Source organism: Saccostrea cucullata, unplaced genomic scaffold (genome assembly GCF_032062105.1).
Source record: "Saccostrea cucullata isolate Sc308-1 unplaced genomic scaffold, CSIRO_AGI_Scuc_v1 ctg5636, whole genome shotgun sequence".
Classification (NCBI taxonomy): Eukaryota; Metazoa; Mollusca; class Bivalvia; order Ostreida; family Ostreidae; genus Saccostrea; species Saccostrea cuccullata.
The window spans coordinates 13,847-36,353 of record NW_026928809.1 but is presented as its reverse complement, the minus strand read 5'-3'; the positions used below and the strand labels follow the sequence as shown (position 1 = coordinate 36,353).

Sequence of the window (22,507 nt, the reverse complement as noted above, 5' to 3'; positions counted from 1 at the left end):
ATGTGTAATGGTTAAGGCCCTGGATATTGGCCTGGGAAGTTAGTTGGTAGAGCACCTGTCTGATTAGTAGCTTAGTCAGTTACAGCACTTGAATAGTGATGCACGGGTCATGGGTTTGATTCCTGGTCCAGCCATACATTTTCCCCTTTCCTGTTACATATATTAAATATGTATGCAATTACATTACCTACCTTCTAATCCCTCTACCCCATCTAACTGGGTTAACAGCTGATTAACCACCCTGTCTGTAACCCCCGTGTTGTCATGACCTCGCCTACAATTTTGATATTATAAATATATTACTAAACAGCTACTAATAACATGAATGTAAATTTTATAAGGTGGTTATTGTATATGTAGTTCAATGCACTGTATTCCAGAAAGAGATTTTAATATTATCCAATGATTATTGACAATTTACTTAAAAAAAAATTACCTGGGAGCCAAAGAGTCAAACTCATCAAAGAATAAAATGCATGGCTTGGCACTTTGAGCTCTAAAATTTAAGAAAAGAAAAAATTAATATTCAGGGAATCATACCACAAAATCTTATACTATAAACTTAAGGGAAAGAAAGATAACTCTTACAGAACTCACCTTACAAAGTTATCCCTGACGGCTTGTTCACTAGCACCAATGTATTTACTCAGGAGTTCAGGCCCCTATTTACAATTTATACTGTATACAGGGTTATTTTCGCCCCATGTTATTTTCGCCCTTTTACACTTGCTTAAAAATTTGCTCCATTTTAAATTCGCCCAGTATCAGTTCTGTTTAAGAATTTATACTGTGTTCTTTGAATTCGCCCCGTTTTAAATTAGCCCACTTGTGACAAGGCGAAAGGGGCGAAAATAAAACTGAAGCGAAAATTTCCCTGTATACAGTAGTTTTGAAATTAGTTATTTCAGTCAAGGAATTGATTAAATGCAAAGTTCTTTTTGTCTTATAAAAATTGAAAAGGAAAGGAAACATTATCATGTACTTTCTGATTTATATACATGTATTCACATACATTATATAAATGTACACATTATTATACTAAACAATAATATACGAAACCAATTTTTGTCTGACTGGATGTTAGTCCTCCTTTACCTTGATACTGATAAAGTTGAGTCCACATTCCTTAGCCACCACTCCTGCCAATAGTGTCTTCCCTGTCCCTGGGGCCCCATACAGCAGTAGGCCGGACCTCAATCTCAGGGGGCAGGAGGAAAATAACATAGGGTACTGTAGGTATAGGAATAAAAACAGCTTTATAGACATACAGCAGTAAACCAGACCTCAATCTCAGGGAGCAGGACAAAAATAACATAGGGTACTGTAGGTATTGAAATAAAAACAATCTTAAAGTCATACAGAAGTAAACCAAACCTCAGTCTCAGGAGGCAGGAGGAAATTACCTGGGGATACTATAGGTGAGGAAAAAAAGTACATTATTATAGTCATACAGCAGTAAGCCTGACCGCAGTCTCAGCTGGCAGGAGGAAAATAACATAGGATACTGTAGGTGAGGAAAAAATAGTACATTCTTATAGCTATACAGCAGTAAGTCTGACCTTAGTCTCAGAGGGCAGGAGGATAATTACATGTGGTACTGTAGATATGATTGATTGATTGTACATTGTTTAATGCCCCTCTTGAGAATTTTTTCACTCATATGGAGATGCCACCACTTGCCGGTGGAGAGCTTCAAATTTTGTCCTTTACTCAGCTCAGGGCCATTGAGCAGAGCGGGATCTTTTTTGTTCCAGCACCTACTGTGACATGGGACTTTGATTTATACAATCTCATCCGAAGGACCGGTCTCCATGTCCTACAGTGGGATTCGAACCCATGACATAAGGATCAACTCCTTACTTCGCGACTCTAGAGCAGACGCTTTAACCACTGCGCCACTCGGGCGACTACTGTAGGTATGATAAAATAGTATGTATATTCTTACAATTGTGGTCTGAGGAGATATATCAGAGCCTATTGCTATTGTTGTAAAATGGTACCAAGGACACAGGTACTTGAAATGAATCATATAACTATGCAGTATTATAACACTGCATAGTAAAAATGATTACACATGTTAGAAAATAATGGAAATTACTCAGTATTTTGTATTATTATAAATTTCAATTTTAGGCTTTGTCTGCATGCTACATCTACCTTTGCAGTTTTAAGCAATTTCTCAGTTGCAGTTATTAATGTACTAGCATATATTAAAGAATATTTAAATATCAGTAACAATTTAACCTCTGTTAGATGTTTCGGGACAAATCCCTAAAATTGGGTCACCCTAAAACTTCCATTATTATACAGACCTTAGAGGGCCACATTAGAGTTTCCATCAGTGTTTTCTTGACATCTGTGAGTCCCCCCACATCCTCCCACCCTAACTCCCCCGCCTGGTGCAGCGGCACATTCCTGATGGAAGCTGGCGTGAACCCTGACATGGCCTCTGTGAAGTCTGCCTGGGTGAGGACCATCTCCGGCTGAGGTTTGTCTGCTGACTGGTTAGGGTCCCTCTCTGGTGTAATAAAAATCGAACTCCATCATGATCAGCTTACTGTTACTTTGTATTTAGCCTTCAACAAATCTCAAAATCTATTAGATTTATTTAACTGTTTGCAACTAATAAAATACCAGTATATAAAATTAGAACTGTGAATTTCATTTTTATTTCTGTTAAAACTGCCATAATTAAAGACATTGAGAAGATATTATTCCTCTTTGGAGAACAGTTAATCTTTCAATTAAATTCTATTACAATTCGGTAAACTACATCAGTATTTCTCTTATCACCAGGGCTTTTTATGATATACTTTTACTTTATAATGAATAAATCAAATTACATGTAATTTATTTCTCTCAATTGTATTTATCTGTAATTATGGCCTATTTTTCATTAACAATATGTATAGCTATAAATTCCTTTAAGATTTGTAAGATTTTAAGAATTAATTCTCATCTTACTTTGCTATGCTGTGATATACTTTTATTCTGAATTTTTTACTGCAGAGTCTGAGTTCTTCTAGCATTTCTCATAATTAAAGACAACTCTTGCTACTTATTTCTCCGCATCCTAGGAGAAGCTTCCTTTAAAGTGCAGACAACTCTCTCAATAGCTCATGTTAACAAAATCATCACTGATGTAAATTTCCAAGAAAAGATAAGTAAAAGGAACAACAATAAAAAACATTAGATATTCTCATGAATCAACAGAGCAAATACAGCTTAATTTAACCTCTATAATATTCAAAACCTAGACAAATATTCTAAACAAAATGCAATTATTACTACACAGTCAGAGAGAGAATGATTCTGACATGTGGTATAAATTAAGGCGGTATCTCCCCTATAGCTTGAGGTCTGTTACTGTCGACTTCTTCAACTCACAAAAAATGTCCTCAAAACATTGGCACAAGTCGACAGTGTGCCTTGACCTCTTTTTATAAATATCCTGTGGGTGATATTGCTTCAAGTACATGTATTTTGTAAATTCAGCATGTAAACAATTATTTTTTTTTTTTACATCAAAAAGTATGTTGTCTAGCAATGAAATGGAAATAGAGTAAATCTGGTGAACATTTTAAATCAATGGAAAACAGAATTTTTTTCTATAACATACCTCCAAAACCACAATTTAATTAAACCAAAAAATATCAAAATATCTTTTTTACAAGTATTATAAAATTTTATTTGGCAAATTCAAGTCAAGTTTTTGTTTTCTAAAGGGAAAGGTTGGGGGGGTGGGGGGGGGGGGGGGGGGGGTGGGGTTATGTAATATATTAACAGACATTAAAAGACAAACCAATTTCAAAACTCAAACAGATACACATGTGGTAAAACGGTCATTTTATGACCATTTCAAATGAAATTCAACTTTAAACATTTACTAAATAAATTTGATACATGTGTAGTTACTAAATAACAACAAAAACTGTGAACACAAAGAATTAAGAGATCTACTAAGTAAGTGTATCCACAAATTCAACATCCACATAAAAATTCCTGAAAAGCTGTATAGTATTCCTGAAACTGATCTTCTATTGTGCTTTTTTCTATCCCCTTCCCCCCCCCCCCCCCCCCCCAGCCCCCTTTCCATGATTTGAATTAAATTAAATACATGTATGGTCTGCTTGATGATTTGTTGGCTCTGCTGTTTTTGAGACAAAGCTAAATATGTATTCCTATGTGAAACTGTATGACTGCATGACTTTATTCTGTTTTTCAAGAGGAGATTAATTTTTTTTCCCTCACAGACCCTTATAACACTCTGATACCCCATTTGTGATTCCATCCTTTCCTTATAGGACCATGATTTAAACAAACTTGAAATGATCTAGACTGCCTGAGAAGACTTGCATGTCAATATGTCTATAATCATAACCATGCTTTTTTCTACATATTCCCATTTAAATTTACATTTTGATCTCATTGTGAATCCTATTTACTATGGCTGGAATAAAACAACTTTTTCTATACTAATATGTATCATGATATTTGAGCTATATGATACGAAATGTTTTTATCAATCACAATATCATATGTTTAATGGGTTATAAAATTACTTTTGGTATTGATATGAACAAAACATTTTTTTCACAAAAAAGAATAATTTATTCAAAGAAGTTGTATATTTGTTGTAAAACAAAATTATTTTCACAAATGGTGTCATTAAGTATGGTACTTCATATTTATATTTAGCATTCTAGTATTTCATTTTATATATTAGACCCAACATATATTTACAATGAAAATTAGTCATATATCAAACATGAAATCTGCTGACAGCTGTTGTGGGAGAAAGAATTGAAGAAAAATGGCAATTTCAGCTAAACAATTCAAATACAGGTCAAATTTTCATTTCTAGTGAATTTTAGTGACTATTAATATTTGGGTTCTTATGAAAAGGGTAAGAAATATTTGACATTTTGTGTATATACATTCAATACATGTATATCATATGTATGAGATTTTCACTATTTCTTAATTACCTCCCCTTGAGAAATTGTTTGGCTTAATCTCCATTTGAATAACTTTAATTCCTTTCACTCAGTGATGTTTTGAGTCAATTTTGGTGGTATTTTTACGTATAGCAGTTTTGAAGAAGTCGCAAATAAGAAAAGTTTACAGACAGCATTTAAGTTAATGTACATTCCTATAAATATATTCTCATAATTAAATAAAAAGTATTATTTGATGAGAACTCAGAAGCACCTTTCACATGCTCCTTTTACTTTTATGGTTCTAAAATAAATCTAAAATCTCTTGGTTAACCTTTTATTTGAAAATTATATTCTTGCAATTTGACCTCTAAAAGTCATTTCATTTCATACAAGTACCTGTGTACATTAAGGAATATAGAGTAAAACAGATTGACAGACTGTTCGGACAGCCCACTTTGGATTAGGTGAATTAATGAAAAAGGTTAAAATAATTAATGTGCATTCAGTGACAAATATCAATGAAAGGATACAGTTAAAATTCTTTATCTCAAACTCAATGAATCTGATCAAGAAGAATTGGAGATATCAGAGGATTCAACATATTAAGAATAAAATACTTATTATATAAATAATGAATTTGTGGCTGTGTCTTCCAAATCACTTTGACCTATCCATGATATTTTAGATATAAATGTTTGAGATATCAAAGTTCAACTTTACTTATCAAATGATAAATTCCTACCTTGCTTGATTGTATGTGCATGGATAGCTCGGCTGACAAGATTTTCCAGGTCTTGAGCTACGTAACCCTCTGTTCTCCCCAGGATAACATTAAGATCCAGCTCCTCTAATGTCTGCTGGGAAACCATGTGTCTGTTCCTGATGATAGCTCTAAAGATCTCTTGTCTTTTTTTCTGAAAGAAAATTGAAATATACAGCTATAAAGGAAATTGTTGCAATGTATTGTTTTCCACAGTAAACCCATCAGGCATAAATTTACAATACAGTGTATTCTTAAAACTTTCAAGAGTTTCAATTAACTAATACATGTAGCAGAAATGCTAAAAACATTAAAGCCTTCCAACTAACTAATAGCTAAAAAGATTTTTATATGGGAAAGATGGTTACATTTTAACTTTGCATTTTCACATAATGTATATAGGGTTATTTTCGTCTCGCTTTATTTTTGCCTTTTCACATTTGCAAACAATTTTGCCCTGTTTTAAATTCGCCCAGTCACAGTTTTGTTTAAGAAATTATACTGTCATCTTTGAATTCGCCCCTTTTTAAATTTGCCCACTTTAGGTTAGGGCAAAAGGGGCGAAAATTAAACGGGGCGAAAATTTCCCCATATACAGTAAACATTGTACTTGCATAATTATTATGTATTTATTACATGCAATCATGCATGTACATTTACAGTAAGTATATCCATGGCTGGAGATATAAAATAATATTTCTCCTAAAAAGATCTGATTTCTCACTAATTATGATGTGTGGAATTCGTTTTCACATTAAGAGAAAGTTTAATCCTTCTTAAAAACAATTCAGAAGTAAACTATTGGTAATCCACTTCTTTCTGAATTCATATGGAATAAACTTTCATACCTTAATCTGCATGCATATCAGTATAAAGACTAGAGTATCAATCTACAGAACACAGTCATATTAATCCTTCTTCAGTGTATTTTCTTTTAGTACTTTTAATAGTTTATGTCATATATTAATAATTCTGCTGAATAAAATATCATTCATCAGTGATCATGCAGTTACACCATTATAAAACAGCTACCTTGTCCGGTGGATTTATTCGTATCAGTTCCTGTAGGAAGTGAGTCCCTCTGGACGTCATCAGTAGGGGGTGGATAGAACTCCGTGACTGACTGGTTGCTATGACAGCAAGAAGACCTCCATTGGTAATTTCTTTCCTCAGTATGTCTCTTATCACTGCAATAATGTATGACTAATTCAAAAATTCATTTGTCATGTTCATGTATTTGCATGATTTACATGCATTGAGTTTTTTTCCTTAATTTGTACTTCAAAACTTCATTAAATTCACTTTAAGAACCCACTTTACACTGCACAGTAAGCAGTTCTGATTCTGTTATATTTTTTTGCAGTTAGAGTGATCTGCTCTTATAAATCTAAATTCAAATAAATTGAAATCTACAGACTGAGTCCATCTCAATTTGTAATCAATTCAAGCATTTCTAACATTTTAAAAAGCCAAAATAAATCTAACTAAACAATTCATTTGTGTAGTAGTGTAAAATACACGGCATCCTACTAGCTTGGGCTAGTGGGTTAGCCCTTTAGCTCAATCGGTAATGCACTGGACTGGGAAGCCAGAGGCCCCGGGTTCAATCCCCAGCAGAGGCACAAAATTGTCTCTGTTACATTTGGTGCCCATGTAGGGACCCAGGTGTTCTCTGGTGAGTGAGAGTGATTGCCCCTAGAACCTCGCCCCACAGGCATTGACACTCCACGAGAGTTAAGGACATCTCATTCTCTGGAGGGGGACAGTGTAGTAGTGTAAGAGTAAGTGTAATTAAACTCAGAAGTCTAGAGAACCTGAGAATTTATTGTTTCAATGTGAAATGAACTTTGAACAGAGCGCTGCTCAGTAGATTTTATCTCGTATCAACCAAGTATTTTTAATTTATGAATACTATGTTTGATTAAATGAAACACAACTGCTTTACTTGAAAAAAGCATGCCATACATGTACATGCATGCATATATGGCAGGATGTTAATTTAAAAAGAAATCTTCATTCTTTCAAAAAGCATTAAAATTTGTATTACTAGACAACAATAATTTTTTTTTAGTTAACACAGCTAATGCTGTTACTACTGCCTACTACTCCTAAATGAGTGATATTTTAACTACTTATGACATACCTTCACCAATTCTAGCTCCGTAGATTGCCTCCCCACCAAGTTCTGCCTCAGGGCCAGATGGGGCCGGCACCACATGATCTAAGTCATCCAATAGAATTATAGATGGTTGTCTCCACACCGCCTCATCAAACACCTCCTCTAAATACTTCAAAATACTGTCTGGACGTTTACCTGAAAGTCAAAACATATTATCTTTTAATCTTTATATCTACACGAATGCTACAAATAGAATTACGTTTTGCATTCAATGAAATACTTGAAAACATCTTGAAATACTATAGGTTCTTGGCAAGGTACTTGTGACTTTGAACCAAATGTCTTATGCAACAAAAATGAGCAGTTTTTTTCCTATGATGAAGGATGTGCCTTTATATTAAAACATAGGTGAAATGAAATCTGTGCTATATTTGTACATATATATAAATAGATATTTCTAAAATCTGATTGATATTGAAAATACAGTACACCTACCCCTGAGTGGTTTACACTCAACATAAAAGATATGAGCCAAGTTTTCTTTTTCTGCCATTTTTCTGCATAAAGCTTTGGCCAGTGAACTTTTTCCACTTCCTCTACTGCCAGTGATGAGAAGCATCCCATTGCTCAGCCCTGGAGTGGTCATGTTAAACATACCATCAGCCAGGGGCTTCATGCCTAGGCAAATTTCCAAGTGTGACAAGGCTTTGGGTATGTACTCTTCCACACCTCTAAAGAAAAAGAGAAACAATTCATTCTTAATTTCTTAAACTATGCTCTAAATAAAACAATATGCATGCAGTTTTACAAATTAAAACATCATTTTCATGCAGACATAAGTAATCAGAGATTAAGTAATGTTGTCTTTAACCTGGCCACTCATCATTTAATTAAGTTTTTATTTTATTATCTGTACACTTTAACAATAATTTGAAGCAATTACTTGAATATGTTTGTGTATATCCCAAGTTTCACTTGCTTTGTAATGATTTCAGATGAATTTCTGAGGGCCTTACCCTAAGTCAGAGAGCTGTGTCCTAGGAAGCATGGGGTCAATGGTGTCTAAATTAGTGTACTGCAGCATGGGTAGTACAGGCCACTGTGGGGGAGCATGGGAGTCAGGTTTGACCACATTTAACGGAGCATCATTCATATTGCCCTGGTACACTAAACTGTATGGAGGAATTTCTGGATCTTGTTGGTGGACTGTCCCTGGGAAAACTAATTGGAATTCCATGTTTTTGTCTGTGGGGGAAAATAGAAAATGATATAAAATTAGTTCATTTATTGTGATTGAACAACTTCAGATTTACAAATTTAATTTACCTTTAGGCAATTTTCAAGAAAGAATTGATGATCTTTTATCATGACATCAAATTGCATGCAAATAAATTAATGTTTCAAACTTTACTGTTGAAGTACATATACCTTTCAAAAGTGGAAATTCTACTGTAATTCCACTGAAAACCACCAGTGGAAGATTTACTGATGTGGCTACAGTTATCCACCTCCTAAATGCCATCTCCACCATCTGACTGGTGAAATTAGGGGGCTAAAAGAAATAAATTTCAATTTTAAGCCGTTTACTGTCAGTCCATAAATTCTGACTCTTCTGTTAACTGTAAGAACTAGCTCTTTTTTCTGTTTTTTTTTTATCAATGTTAAAACTGAGTAACAGTTTTCTTTAATCATTGCAGAAACCAAAAGAAGTGTGTGATAATAAAAGATGTAAATATTCAAGTACTGGTAGGAGGGATACATGTACAGGCATACCCATATCGAAAATAAATATAAAAATAATAGATTAAAATAATACAAAAATAATACAAAAAAAGTATATTTTTAATGACCAAATTTGGAACCCTTTTTTATCTTGGTTCCAAATTAGGTCAAAAATAATACACTTTCTTAGAAATGAAACACAAAAAAATATATTTTTAATATACTTTATTTCTCAGTAAAAATACAAAAATAATACACTTGATGTATTTTTTCTGTACTCTTGTATTTTTTCTGTATTAAATCCTTATCCAAAATACAAAAATAATACAATTTAGAGAAGAACTAAAAAATACAAAAATAATATAAAATGTATTAATTTTGTATCAGTCTATTATTTCTGTATTATTTGGAGCACCTTGAAAAAAAAATAGGAAAATAATACAAAATGTATTAATTTTGTATCAGTCTATTATTTCTGTATTATTTGGAACACCTTGAAAAAAAAATAGGAAAATAATACAAAATGTATTAATTTTGTATCAGTCTATTATTTCTGTATTATTTGGAGCACCTTGAAAAAAAATAGGAAAATAATACAAAATGTATTAATTTTGTATCAGTCTATTATTTCTGTATTATTTGGAGCACCTTGAAAAAAAAATAGGAAAATAATACAAAATGTATTAATGTTGTATCAGTCTATTATATCTGTATTATTTGGAGCACCTTGAAAAAAAAAATAGGAAAATAATACAAAATGTATTAATTTTGTATCAGTCTATTATTTCTGTATTAAAATCGATTTTAAAACAAAAAAAATCTAAAAATAATACATTCTGAAAGATACAAAAAAAATACATTTAGGAGTTCAAAAAAGGTACAAGAATGATAGATAAAAAGTACATAAAAAAAGCTTTAAATAATACAAAGCAGTGCCTAGAAAAGTACTAAAAAGGTGAAAAACTTCTTCTTAAATGCAGCTTTCAATCAGATTTTAAAGAGAAATGGCTTTAGATTACTGATTTAGTTACTTTTTGTGCAATAATCTTGATATTTTCTGTCTTACATACAGTATTCACTCTTCAATTGTCCTCATTTCTAAGTCATGTTTTATCAATCTTATTGTCTTTGTAAATTGTACATTTATAATGAGATATGAATTCAAAAGTCTAGATCTTCTCTCTGCTTTGGGGTTTCTTTTGCACAGCACTTTACTTTATTGAAGAAGTACATCTCCAGTTTTCTCACTGTCATCCTGCTTGGTCCTGCATAATCTTAGACTACAAAATAGAATATCAAAATGTACTGGGGTATATCAAAAATAGATGCACAGACAGTCAGACACACACAAAAAGAAATCTTCACATGATTAGCTGATATTGTCAATGTTACACACCTGTAATGCTTCAAGGGGTAGGGTGGGAGGGTGGGTGGGTAGGTGTCCTATTCCTCTATAACTAATCAGCTTTTCTTCTTTGGCTCTGTAGAGGCACTCAAACTGAAAAAGTAATGATACTGATAAATGTTTTGCAGAACAGGTAGAAATACAGACCATAAAAAATGAAAATATAAAACTGTCAATACACCTCATTGGAATTGGGGGGGGGGGGGGGGGGTCATTTGATTTGAAATCTTAAACTGATATTGGGTAAGGGAAATATGGATCATCATATATTGATATAAAAAATAATTAGTTTGTGCCTAGAATCATTAAATCATATACGATAGGGAACCACACAAACTGTTCAAGTCATTTTTGAAATAATTATAAGTATGCTAAACCATAAATCCATGAAGCTTATTTGCAATGATTACCCCCCCCCCCCCACCCCCTTCACTTTTCAAAATTTAATTGGTTGTATGCCAAGATGATTTTATCTGTTTTTATTCCATGTTTAGGCCTGAGGGATAGGGTGAAATTAATTTTTAAGTCATTTTTGGTCCATGTAAATAATATCATTTGCCATTGAACATGTTGAAAGCCCCTAATTATCCATACAATTCAAGATAGAAAGTAGCATAACGAAACTCTCTTTCGCCACAAATCCAACATGTCCAATATATCTGCATTCAATTTGACCTACTATGAATTGCTTATAAAAGATATTATTAACATTTATTAATCTACATTTCACATTTTAAAAATTGAAACTACTGTGCTATTTTATGTAAATTCTTACCGCATATGGCGTTGTTTACACCAGGAAAGCCAGGGCATGATGCTTGAAAAACGCCAACCTCCTTCCGTTTTCGCTTTTCTTTGTTTATAAATGTGATCCATGCTAACATGCTGTAGCTTAACCTCTATTTTCTACCAATTTCATCGGCGAATACTAGCTAAATTTTATTAAACATCACCAACTCTCTCAATTCGGTTCGTCGATCTATTTTTCAAAATGGCGTGGGTAAATTACCGTTAACCAATCAGAGAAAAGCAAAGAAAAATTTTAAAATCTGACCAATCAAATAGCTCCTTATTTACGAAGATTGCCGATTTTTAAATATAAAATATTTTTAACATTCTAAAGAAATGTATTTATGTACGAAGTCTAATAAGTAATATGGAATCAATTTAATAAACCCTTGATCATTACTAGAATAATTATGAGGAATCATTTCTTATAATCGTTATATGATTATTTGTTTTTAAGAAATTTTCCGATTACAGATGAAAGATTTCTGGTCAGCGATATTGTTTTGTTTTTTTTATTATACAAGTTGACCTGTAAAGTAGACCATAAAGTTCAAGAAGAAGGATCAATTTAGTGTTAAATCTAAAGCAAAATAACAAGGTATAGAGCCATGCCCCCTTTTCTCGGCGCCATGTCCTTTTTTCTGACAAAAAATTAATAAATATTCCAAGTGTAGGCAATATTCCTTAGCTGTTCTGTTGATTCAGTGCATACCGATAATCTCTTGTTTACATAACGCAACCAAGTGTGAATTCACGACAGGAAATCATTTCACACTTGAACGCATCACACAGCCACCTGGCTAATTAACATGCCTCAGGCTGTCAGGGTAGAAGATTTAACTTGAGAAACAGTCATTTGATTGCATTGATTATACAAGAATTAGCCCAAGATCAAACATAATTAACTTGTAAATTATTAACTAATTAAAATCAGGATCGTTTTTTTTTAAACTGAGAGTAGAATTTAACACAGAGTTGAAGAAAAACTGATATTTTATCTGAATAAAAACAACTTACTTTGTACCAAAAACTGAATGTGATGTGACAAAAGGCTAAAAAACAACAACCTAAGTTAGTTTCAGCTAACATTCTCTAGTGTAAATATCTATCTTAAACACACTGATAATTTAATTAGGAAACCTACTACTTGCACATCCCTTTCTAGACTTGAACATTGTAAGCTAATTTCTTGAAATTTATTTAGGATAATTTGAATATGATTCCTTCTCTGAGTGAAAAAAATGCACATATATACTAAAATCTGAAGAAAACATCGTATGCATGGTAATAGCTAGTTGGGACTTTCCATGTGCACAGGTAAATCACGTGATTTCTGAATTGTAGTATGATGCAATCATTTGTTAGCCTGCAAGACCACCTGTTGTGTGATAGATCTAAACACGTGAAAGATGTAAACCCGCTGAAAAGTTAATGTAAACCCGCTGTAAAATCTTCATGCCCAAGATGGAAATATTTCTCTGGATTACCACTGATTGAGATTAACATAAATTTTAGTACCAATTAATTATTTAAGTTCTAGATAATCGGATACCAAGATTCCTGAACAAAAATATATAATATAAATTTTCTAAGTACCGGATATGCTATAAACTTATAAAAAAAGCAGCAGACATTTTGCAAGGAATTTCTCTAAAATTTATAAAGTTCATAAAGACAAATGTAAATAGAAAAAATATGTCTAAATTTACCCCCCCCCCCAACAACAAAAAGAAATAGAGACCAAATATATGGAATTTTCTGTAAATGTACTAAAATCAAATTTGAGACAAAAAATACTGATAGTCTTTCTGTAAAATTACCAAGTCCAAATTTAATATAAAAATAATACAGACAAACTCTGTAAAATTACTAAGTCTAAATTTGATATAAAAATAATATAGACAAACTGTCTGTAAAATTATTAAGTCCAAATTTAATACAGAAATGATACAGTCTAACTGTATAGACTTTTCTGTAAAATTTCTAAGTTCAAATTTGATACAGAAAAAATACATCTGGAAAAAATTAAGTCCTGTAAAAATACAAAAATAATACACTGAAAATAATCTAAGTCCAAAAAATACAAAAATAATACACTGTACAAAATCAAAGTCAAATTTTAATACAAAAATGATATACTGAATTTTTTGTGATAGGAAAATAATACATTTTTTCTGTATTATTTTAAGAAAGTACAAAAATGAATGTATTAAAAGTATATTAAAAATATACTTTTCTGTATTATTTTTTGATATGGGTATATATTGTTTTATTTCTTTATACTACCTACTAAATTATTCATATGGAATACTAACTAGACTTCCCACTGGATAAACTTCATATGAAGTAGGCATGACAGGAAGTGTAGATATCGTTTGCAGCCAAACACAGCTGGTAGCATCCAGCTTCATCAATCTCCTGAGACTATCAGGGACAAGCACGTGATGGCAGAGTATTGGATGATCTCGCGTCACTTCATTCAGCATCTGTTCACAGTGTACATTTGTATTGGTTTTCTTTTTGTCCAGCACAACTACTCTCACAATGCACTGTGTCAAGTGGTCTTTCTCTTTAGATGGTGGATCTTTTGCATTATCATCCTTGGTAGACCGGACTGATTTCTGTTTCCCTTTGTTCTTTTCTTCATTCAATTCTTTTTCCATTTCTGCCATTTGAACTTTAGGTGAGAAAAGCTTTGAAAGTCTGGCTAAAAACATTCCAGGAACATGTAAACTCATGTTACCAGTTTGTTCAATGATATCTTCTGTATTTACAAAAACAACAGCTGGCTGCTGCAAGAATGGGCACTCTTTGAGGTCCTCTGAACTTGGTGTTGGACTTACCGGTTCTTCTTTTTTCCCCTTTTTCCCCATATTTCTTATTCTTTGTGGCTGGACCCGAAATGCTAAATTTAGTCCTTCCTGAATAATGTCCATCTTCTTATAATCAATCGACTTTTTACGAAAATTTGGAATGCCACGGAATGGCTCCTGGATCCTATTGGAAGTGTTCTGCACACCCAGTAACCATGGTACCCATTCCTTCCAGTTCCATTTGGATGGAATTTCCATTCGTGAAGAATACCCATCACTAACAGAGCTATTAGAGTCAAAACTTTTCTCACCAGAAAACTTCAGTTTATCCTCCCCTCTAGCTGGGGAAGGACTATGTTTCCTTACTTTAGAGTCACTGACCGCACCCCCTCGGACTTTAGGAGACACAACAACCTCAGTGTCAGTGACTAGTAATACACATTCCTCTGCTGGATTTGTAACAGCTACAATTAATTATAAGTTTATCAAGCATTTAACACATTTTCAAATAAACACTTCACACTTTAATAGAGATACATGTATTTACAGTGTGCATCTTTTGTACATTTCAAATGTTCATTGGTTTTCTTCTGATATACAGTCTTATTAAAATCAGATCCATAGATCCACTCATACATGTATATTTTGCTACAACAACTGATTTTCAGGAAGACACACTCTCTACCCATTCAAGAATTAATGACACCACTCCATACTTACACTCAGCATCACATTAAAAACTCATAATCTCTATCTCAATGGCACACTCACAGAGAAAGGACTTTGAGCTATTCAAGGATTCAAGATAGTGTATCAAGGGTAAAATACAAATAGATGGGTTGTCACTTCGACATATATCCATAATATTTGAGATAACAGTGTTCAAGATACTGAAGATTAGCATTATTTACAATTCCATCAAATGTACTGTATATACCTACTGATTTTCAGGTAGACACAGACATTTCTCTCCACCCACACAGGTAAGACCAGACCGGACCACACAACCCTCACCTGGTCAAGCAGGTGAGATTCCACATAACTGGCATGCTTTTCCTAGCACAAAACAGTCACTTTAAGCATGAATCGACCATGAATTGAAAATATTTGCAATGTTCATTATGTTGTTAAAATCATTACGGTACACTATGTACACAAAATGTTTACTTTAGAGCAAACTCAGAAAATACTTATATATTATTAGTTCCCTCTAATAGTATAATAAGAAACTGAACATAAAATAGTAATGATGAAAAAAAAACATCTGATTATTTGAATCTTTTACCATAGCTTTTTTTCAGATTACAGTACCTACCAAAATTTCCCAGTCATCACAGGACAGTGGTTCAATAGACACCTGGCTACATATAGGAACATTTCTTTTTACTCTCACAATGACCTATAGAAAACAACAGTATAGTGAAGCCAGATAAAACATGCCTGTAGTCCAAATTAATATACAGTCCCTCTTTATGACAATCTGATAAACTCAGATGCAGCATTATAATTAGAATTTTAAGCATCTGTTGGTCACAAATTTAACAATTTGACTTCAATAGTACGTCCTGAAAAATCAGTACATAATTGTAGTGAGAAGTAATTTATTGATTCTGTGATACCTAGAAATATATAATGTTAACCTCCACTGTGAAAGGAATTTTTAGGGATATTCAATATTATATCAATCTCAATACTATTGCTAGAAAAATGCCAAAATAAATGATTGAATTTCATACACATATCAAGTTATTTCGATATGTTGACTTTCAACCTTTGCCTCAGTATTTTTCTCTTTCTACATAATCTCAATTCAACATATTGTTTTTTATTTATAATTTACATTCTATATTATTTTAAGGAGTTATTTGTAACAAATGAGGATGAAATGAAAAAATTAAACCATTTTTTCATTTAAACAATTTATATCTTATCAAAATATTCTTAGAACTTTATGAAAAATCCTTTGTTCATGACACAAAATAAAGTTCCTATACGAGCAGCAGAGCCCACGAGGAGTGGGGCATTATGATTATGCTCACTGTACGCCTTGGCTGGTGAATAAAAGCAGAAGCATTAAAACTATATTATATTCTAGGTTGTTGTTTGTTATAATATAATGAAAATACAGTATCACATGCAACTTTGTTTCTGATAAATTATTTTTTAAATAAATGAGACATATCTAGTAATTTAACATTTGAGTATCTAAAAATTGTAACCTGTTGTGTATCTTTCAGTTTTAGTTTCTCAGCAAATAATCCATTAATTCCTAAATAATTATTTGAAGTGACATCTTTTACTGATGCATATACTGTGATGCCATCATCTGTCTGAACTTCAAATACCAGTAACTGAAAGAAAAAAATCAAGTCTATGTCATGTTTACATTGCAACAGAGATAATTTATAAGTATATTGTACAAGTGTGCATTTCATTTTGATAAAGATGTTCTGAAAATTATGCAAAGTCAATGAAGATTGAGCGTCTATGGATGATATTAGGGATCATTATTTCTTGTATCATTGTTGCGGTGCTTTTCCTTTGAAGACCACAGTGTTTATATTTTTGATACGTCATGGCTAAATGTGATCTAACAACCATGCTCATCAAGATAGAGCACGCTAGGGTGATGATGAAACAATTCTAATAAATGACCCATGACCTTACACCGAATAATTAGGAAAAAAGTAAATACAAAGTCATGTAAACATAGTGAAGGAACACCTTCCGTATTTAAACATAAAAAAATTAATTTTGCACGCCAATATTTAAATCCAATTGAAAATGGAATTATACACCGCATTTTTAAATGAATGTTTTCGACTCTCATAAACTTGGAGCATAACAAAGCACACACAATAAACTACAGGAAATGAGGTGAATATTCCGAGCCGTCTTGTTTTATTAATTCCAACACAAATCAACAAATCCAGTAATTTGGAGAATAACTTCTTGGTACATCTTGGTCAAAAGTGTCCATTTTCCCGTGCGGTATTCCTAGAATGTTTAAATTGCCCAATTGGTATTTTTACGAATGTTTAAATGATTAAGTGAAATAAAGAATTTTCCTTCATAATTTCAGTTCTAAAGTTTAAGAAATACAATGCCCTCTACTTTTCAAATCACATGTTCCTTTTTCATTGGTCAAATCAGTATGTCTGATGAAATTTTGAAAGATCATGGCTAACTCATAGCTGCAGAAATGTAGCTCTCCGAGAAATATATTGATAGACCAGAGATCTACAGTGCCACCAATTGAAAAATCTGTATATTTATTGCGCACAAAAAGTTGCGCTTGTGTGTGGATTAATTCTTCCAAATTCCTCCCTCAATTGCAAAAAAATTAGATTTCAAAAAATTCCATACTCTTCTATCAAGTATTTTCGTAGTTGACATCTACAGGAAGCGTGTTGGGGCGAATTATCCTACAAACCAAAATGGCTGTATAAACAGACGAAATTTTCGATGTTCTTGATTTCAGGGCCAGTAGGGCTATAAACAACAACTATAAGGTATGTTTTGTTGTGGAAACAGAGAAAGATTATGCTAGAAATACACGGTTAGTAATATTTTGAGATCATAGTTTTAAAAACATGGAGAAATAAATCGATAAACAGCGCACATTTTTGTGAGTAATAAACAGATAAATATACAGTTTTTTCAATGGGTGGCACTGTAGCTCATCGGTCTGTCGAATTAATTTTTCGGCGAGCTACAGATCTGCAGCTAGGCTAACTCAGTGTTTGCGAAAACAGCTGAACTGTGCTATTAATGTAAAAGTGATAGATCATGGGTAACTCAGTTACTGGGAACAAAGACACAAAATATATAGATTACCTTTTAACTCGTGCACCTTCAATATCAGACCCGGGGGACAAGCCCCCTCGTCTGATATCTGAAGATACACTCGTTAAAAAGTACTCTATATATTACTTATGTTTTATATAAACAACTGGTCAACATTATATTGAAAATGAAAAGGGAGATCCTGGAGCTCCTGCTTTTAACAGTTTAACTCCATTGATGACAGAGATGAAGCTTAGAAATGAAATACCTCTGACTTATTCGCAATTTTTTTGATAATTGGAGATGGTAATGATATAAAACAATTCTTGTCATTGCTGAAATGTACTGGAACGACGTCAAAACTCATTTTCGTTCTGCTTTCTGCCTTCTTTTTGTCAACATCCTGTCAAGGTTAATTGAGTATACCGATCCCGATTATAATTATTCAACATGGCGGGCGTTGACGATGACGATCATGATGTGTTGGATGACGAGCAGTTAGATGTTTTGCTTAATTTTCCCCTTAATATACAAGAAGTAATTGATCAGGTTCTCCATAGCGATGATCCCCTGGACCGTGCCGACTTCAATCCTATAGACCACATCAACACACTGTTCCCAACAGAGCAGTCATTAGTCAACATTGATGATGTGGTTGGTAAAATGCAACTGAAAATACGAAAACTTGATGATGAAATAAGAACAGTAGTACGAGGACAGACAAATGCAGGTGAGGATGGAAGACAGGCTTTGGAAGAGGCCCAAAAGGCAATTCAAGAACTTTTCTCTCAGATCAAAGAAATCAAAGAAAAGGCAGACAAATCAGAGGAAATGGTGAAAGAAATAACACGGGACATTAAACAACTTGATCATGCTAAAAAGAATTTGACAAGCTCTATTACAACTCTGAATCACCTCCACATGTTGGTAGGAGGTGTGGATTCACTTTCGATGTTGGCCAAGAAAAGACAATATGGAGATGTTGCAAATTTACTTCAGGGAGTTCAAAATGTATTGGAACATTTTCAGAAATACATGGAAATTCCACAAATAAAACAATTAGCCGACAGAGTCAAATCGATTCAGTCAGATCTTGGATCACAAATTCTTGCTGATTTTGAAGAAGCTTTTCAGGGAGCTGGTGCAAAGTATGGCCCTTCAAATCAAAAACAGTTAAGAGAGGCCTGCTTTGTTGTTGATGTTTTGGATTCCAAAGTGAAGAAAGATCTACTAGCTTGGTTTGTCAAAGTTCAGTTGTCAGAATATCTTGTCCTGTTTGGTGAAAAAGAAGAAGTAGCCTGGCTGGATAAGATAGACAGAAGATATGCTTGGATAAAAAGAACCTTAGTGGACTTTGAGGAGAAGTTTGGACCATTATTTCCGGAGGCTTGGGAAGTTTCAGAGAGGATATGTATTGATTTTTGTAATATTACAAGGTCAGAACTGTCCAAGATAATGGGGAGAAGACTGCATGAAATTGATGTCAAATTGTTGCTTTTTGCTATACAAAGAACCACCAATTTTGAGGCATTGATCACAAGAAGATTCACTGGTGTAACTCTGAATGAATCACAGAATGTTCCTATTCCAAGTCCCCAGACACAGTCTACAAATCCATTCAAAGAGTCTACAAATCCATTTGAGACAGAATCCGATGGAGAAAGTGGTTCTTTAGAAGAAACAAAGGACACTGCTAAGCAAGCTGGCTCTCCATTTACCGGTATTATCTCTAAGTGCTTTGAACAACACCTGAATATTTACATTGATTCACAAGATAAGAACTTGGCAGAGCTGATAAACAGATTTTTGGAAGATTTGAGGCAGCATGGGACTCCTAGAATGGCATCAGATGAGGGTAGCAATGTACTTCCCAGTTGTGCAGACCTGTTTGTGTTCTACAAAAAATGCATGGTTCAGTGCTCACAGCTTAGCACTGGACAGCCCATGATTGATCTCACAAGAACATTTCAAAAATATCTTAGAGAATATGCCAATAGAGTCCTTCTGAACAATCTACCCAAAGCTTCAAATCAGAGTGGAGGATTGACTTCAGCGTCCGGTCTGATACAAAGCATCCTGAAAGAAGGGGAGGTAACCAAGTTCACAGAGGAGGAGCAGTGTCGGATCTGTAGTATTCTATGTACAGCAGAGTACTGCATGGAAACAAGCCAACAGCTGGAGGAAAAACTGAAAGAAAAAGTGGACCCCTGCCTCTCAAGTCAGATAGATTTAAACTCCGAACAAGACACATTCCATAATGTTATATCCAATTGTATACAACTGCTAGTGCAAGATCTAGAGACAGCTTGTGAGCCGGCTCTCACTGCAATGAGCAAGATGTCTTGGTCATCTGTAGAGGCAGTGGGGGATCAGAGTGGATATATAACTGCCATCACAGGCCACCTAAAACAAAACCTACCAGTCATCAGGGACAACCTAGCGTCATCTCGAAAATTCTTCACACAATTTTGTCTAAAGTTTGCCAATTCTTTCATTCCCAAGTTTATCAGCCATCTCTTTAAATGCAAGAACATAAACACAGTGGCTGCGGAGCAGCTGCTGTTAGACACACATTCCTTAAAAACAATTTTGCTGGACTTGCCATCCCTTGGATCTAATGTGGTTAGAAAAGCTCCAACCAGTTTTACAAAAATCGTTATCAAAGGCATGACAAGAGCAGAACATGTACTAAAGGTTGTGATGTCACCACATGCTGATCAGCACAGATTTGTGGAGAGTTACTACAGAATGCTAAGTGATTCCGATCTGAACGAATTCCAGAAAGTCCTCGAAATGAAGGTTTGCAAAAGTTTCTCTATTTACTTTTTTTTATCGTACTTTTTAAGGATAACTCTAGATATGGAAAAAAAAGTATTAATCTGATTATAAAACTTACATTCAGACAGATTTAAAATGGGAAAAATGTTAATTTACACAATTTTATGATAATCTAGTAAATTTATACCGGTATATATCAGTTTCTTCTTAAAGACATATTTTTTCTATTTCATAGGGTTTGCGTAGGAGCGAACAAAGTAACCTTTTAGAAATTTATCGTGCAAAAATGCCTTTGACGGCAGCAACAGGAGGGACGCATGGCGACTTAAATCCCGGGATCTCCTTACAAACCCAAACTTCTGAGCAGGAATCCAGCCGGATCAGAAAACTAGAGAGGCTTATCAAAAAGAGACTTTGATACCGTACATGATATCCATTAATATAATTATATAAATCTTTTTGTTATACAGTATAAAAAAGTGAATATGGTGATTTTTATTTTCAAAATCAAATTATATCCTTAAACTTTGACCAAAAAAGGAACACTGTTTTCATGACTTTAAGCATGATCTGTCAATCCCAAAGTTTATTGGTCATTTTATCCTGAAATTTACCCAAATGGCAATACTACTAGTGTATATGTTAAATGTTCATTCTCAGTTGGTTTCATACATGTACTAGGTGTGTATATTGGAGTTCTGTCTGAAAAAAAACAAAATAAAGGATGCATGTATACTGTGTGTGAAGTTTTGGCTACCGGTAGATTGTGTAAGTCATTTGAAACACCCCTAACCTAACTTTTTTTAAATATAATCCCAATGTTTGTGAAAAAATACTTTCTAGTTAAAAACAGAGAGCAATGACCAACTAAATATATACTAGTTTTAAAAAAACAACATTTTTATGATAAAACATTCACAATTTTAATTCCATTAATCCAAGGGTCATGGTCATACCACAAACATGGTTTAAATGCAACCATCTGCAGAAGATGGGTAGTCTATAGGTTAGCTTGTTTGTCTCAAAAGAATTAGGTGATAGATTTCATTGAGATGGTGGTCATCTCAGAGGGTCCCACTTTTAGTAATGAAAATATAAGGTACATTGTAGCTGAAAAGGGTTTTGACCCTTGACCTAGAAACTTCGTTCAAGGTCACTGCACATCTATTGATAAGTTGCACTCTGTGAGTGAAGTATGAGTCACATTGGACCAAGAGGTGAAAAGATATGCTCCGGACAAGGATTTCATATAATTCTGCTTTTACTTTAACCTTTGACCTAGAAATATATTTAAGGTCACTGCACACCCTTTACCCAAAAGGCACTCTAGCTGTGCATGAAGTATGAGCCAATTTGAGTCAAGAGACTGAACACTATAGGCCGACCCCAGAGAGA

The 22,507-nt window shown here is 33.6% G+C and overlaps 2 protein-coding genes and 1 long non-coding RNA gene across 3 annotated transcripts; 1 reads left to right on the top strand and 2 right to left on the bottom strand.

Moving 5' to 3' along the window:
* Positions 1 to 187: 187 nt before the first annotated feature.
* Positions 188 to 18,711, bottom strand: LOC134278770 (peroxisomal ATPase PEX1-like; the record flags this gene model as incomplete). Its single annotated transcript, XM_062761059.1, has 16 exons — positions 18,603 to 18,711; positions 16,768 to 16,899; positions 15,864 to 15,947; positions 15,490 to 15,604; positions 14,051 to 15,012; positions 9,248 to 9,371; positions 8,836 to 9,064; positions 8,315 to 8,550; positions 7,844 to 8,014; positions 6,733 to 6,887; positions 5,683 to 5,854; positions 2,313 to 2,518; positions 1,096 to 1,230; positions 598 to 662; positions 437 to 496; positions 188 to 274 (listed from the first exon to the last, which is right to left on the bottom strand). Coding segments are annotated over exons 1-16 (3,032 nt in total), but the record flags the coding sequence as incomplete, so codon positions are not given.
* LOC134278768 (uncharacterized) lies at positions 10,384 to 12,053 on the bottom strand. Its single transcript, XR_009994516.1, has 3 exons — positions 11,722 to 12,053; positions 10,938 to 11,039; positions 10,384 to 10,821 (listed from the first exon to the last, which is right to left on the bottom strand). It is a non-coding gene; the product is annotated as an uncharacterized LOC134278768 (long non-coding RNA).
* A 73-nt stretch (positions 18,712 to 18,784) lies between the features above and the next one.
* Positions 18,785 to 21,829, top strand: LOC134278769 (vacuolar protein sorting-associated protein 53 homolog). Its single transcript, XM_062761058.1, has 2 exons — positions 18,785 to 21,133; positions 21,348 to 21,829. Exons 1-2 carry the CDS (start codon positions 18,785 to 18,787, stop codon positions 21,528 to 21,530), a joined length of 2,532 nt encoding a protein of 843 aa, XP_062617042.1. The 3' UTR covers positions 21,531 to 21,829.
* Positions 21,830 to 22,507: the final 678 nt, after the last annotated feature.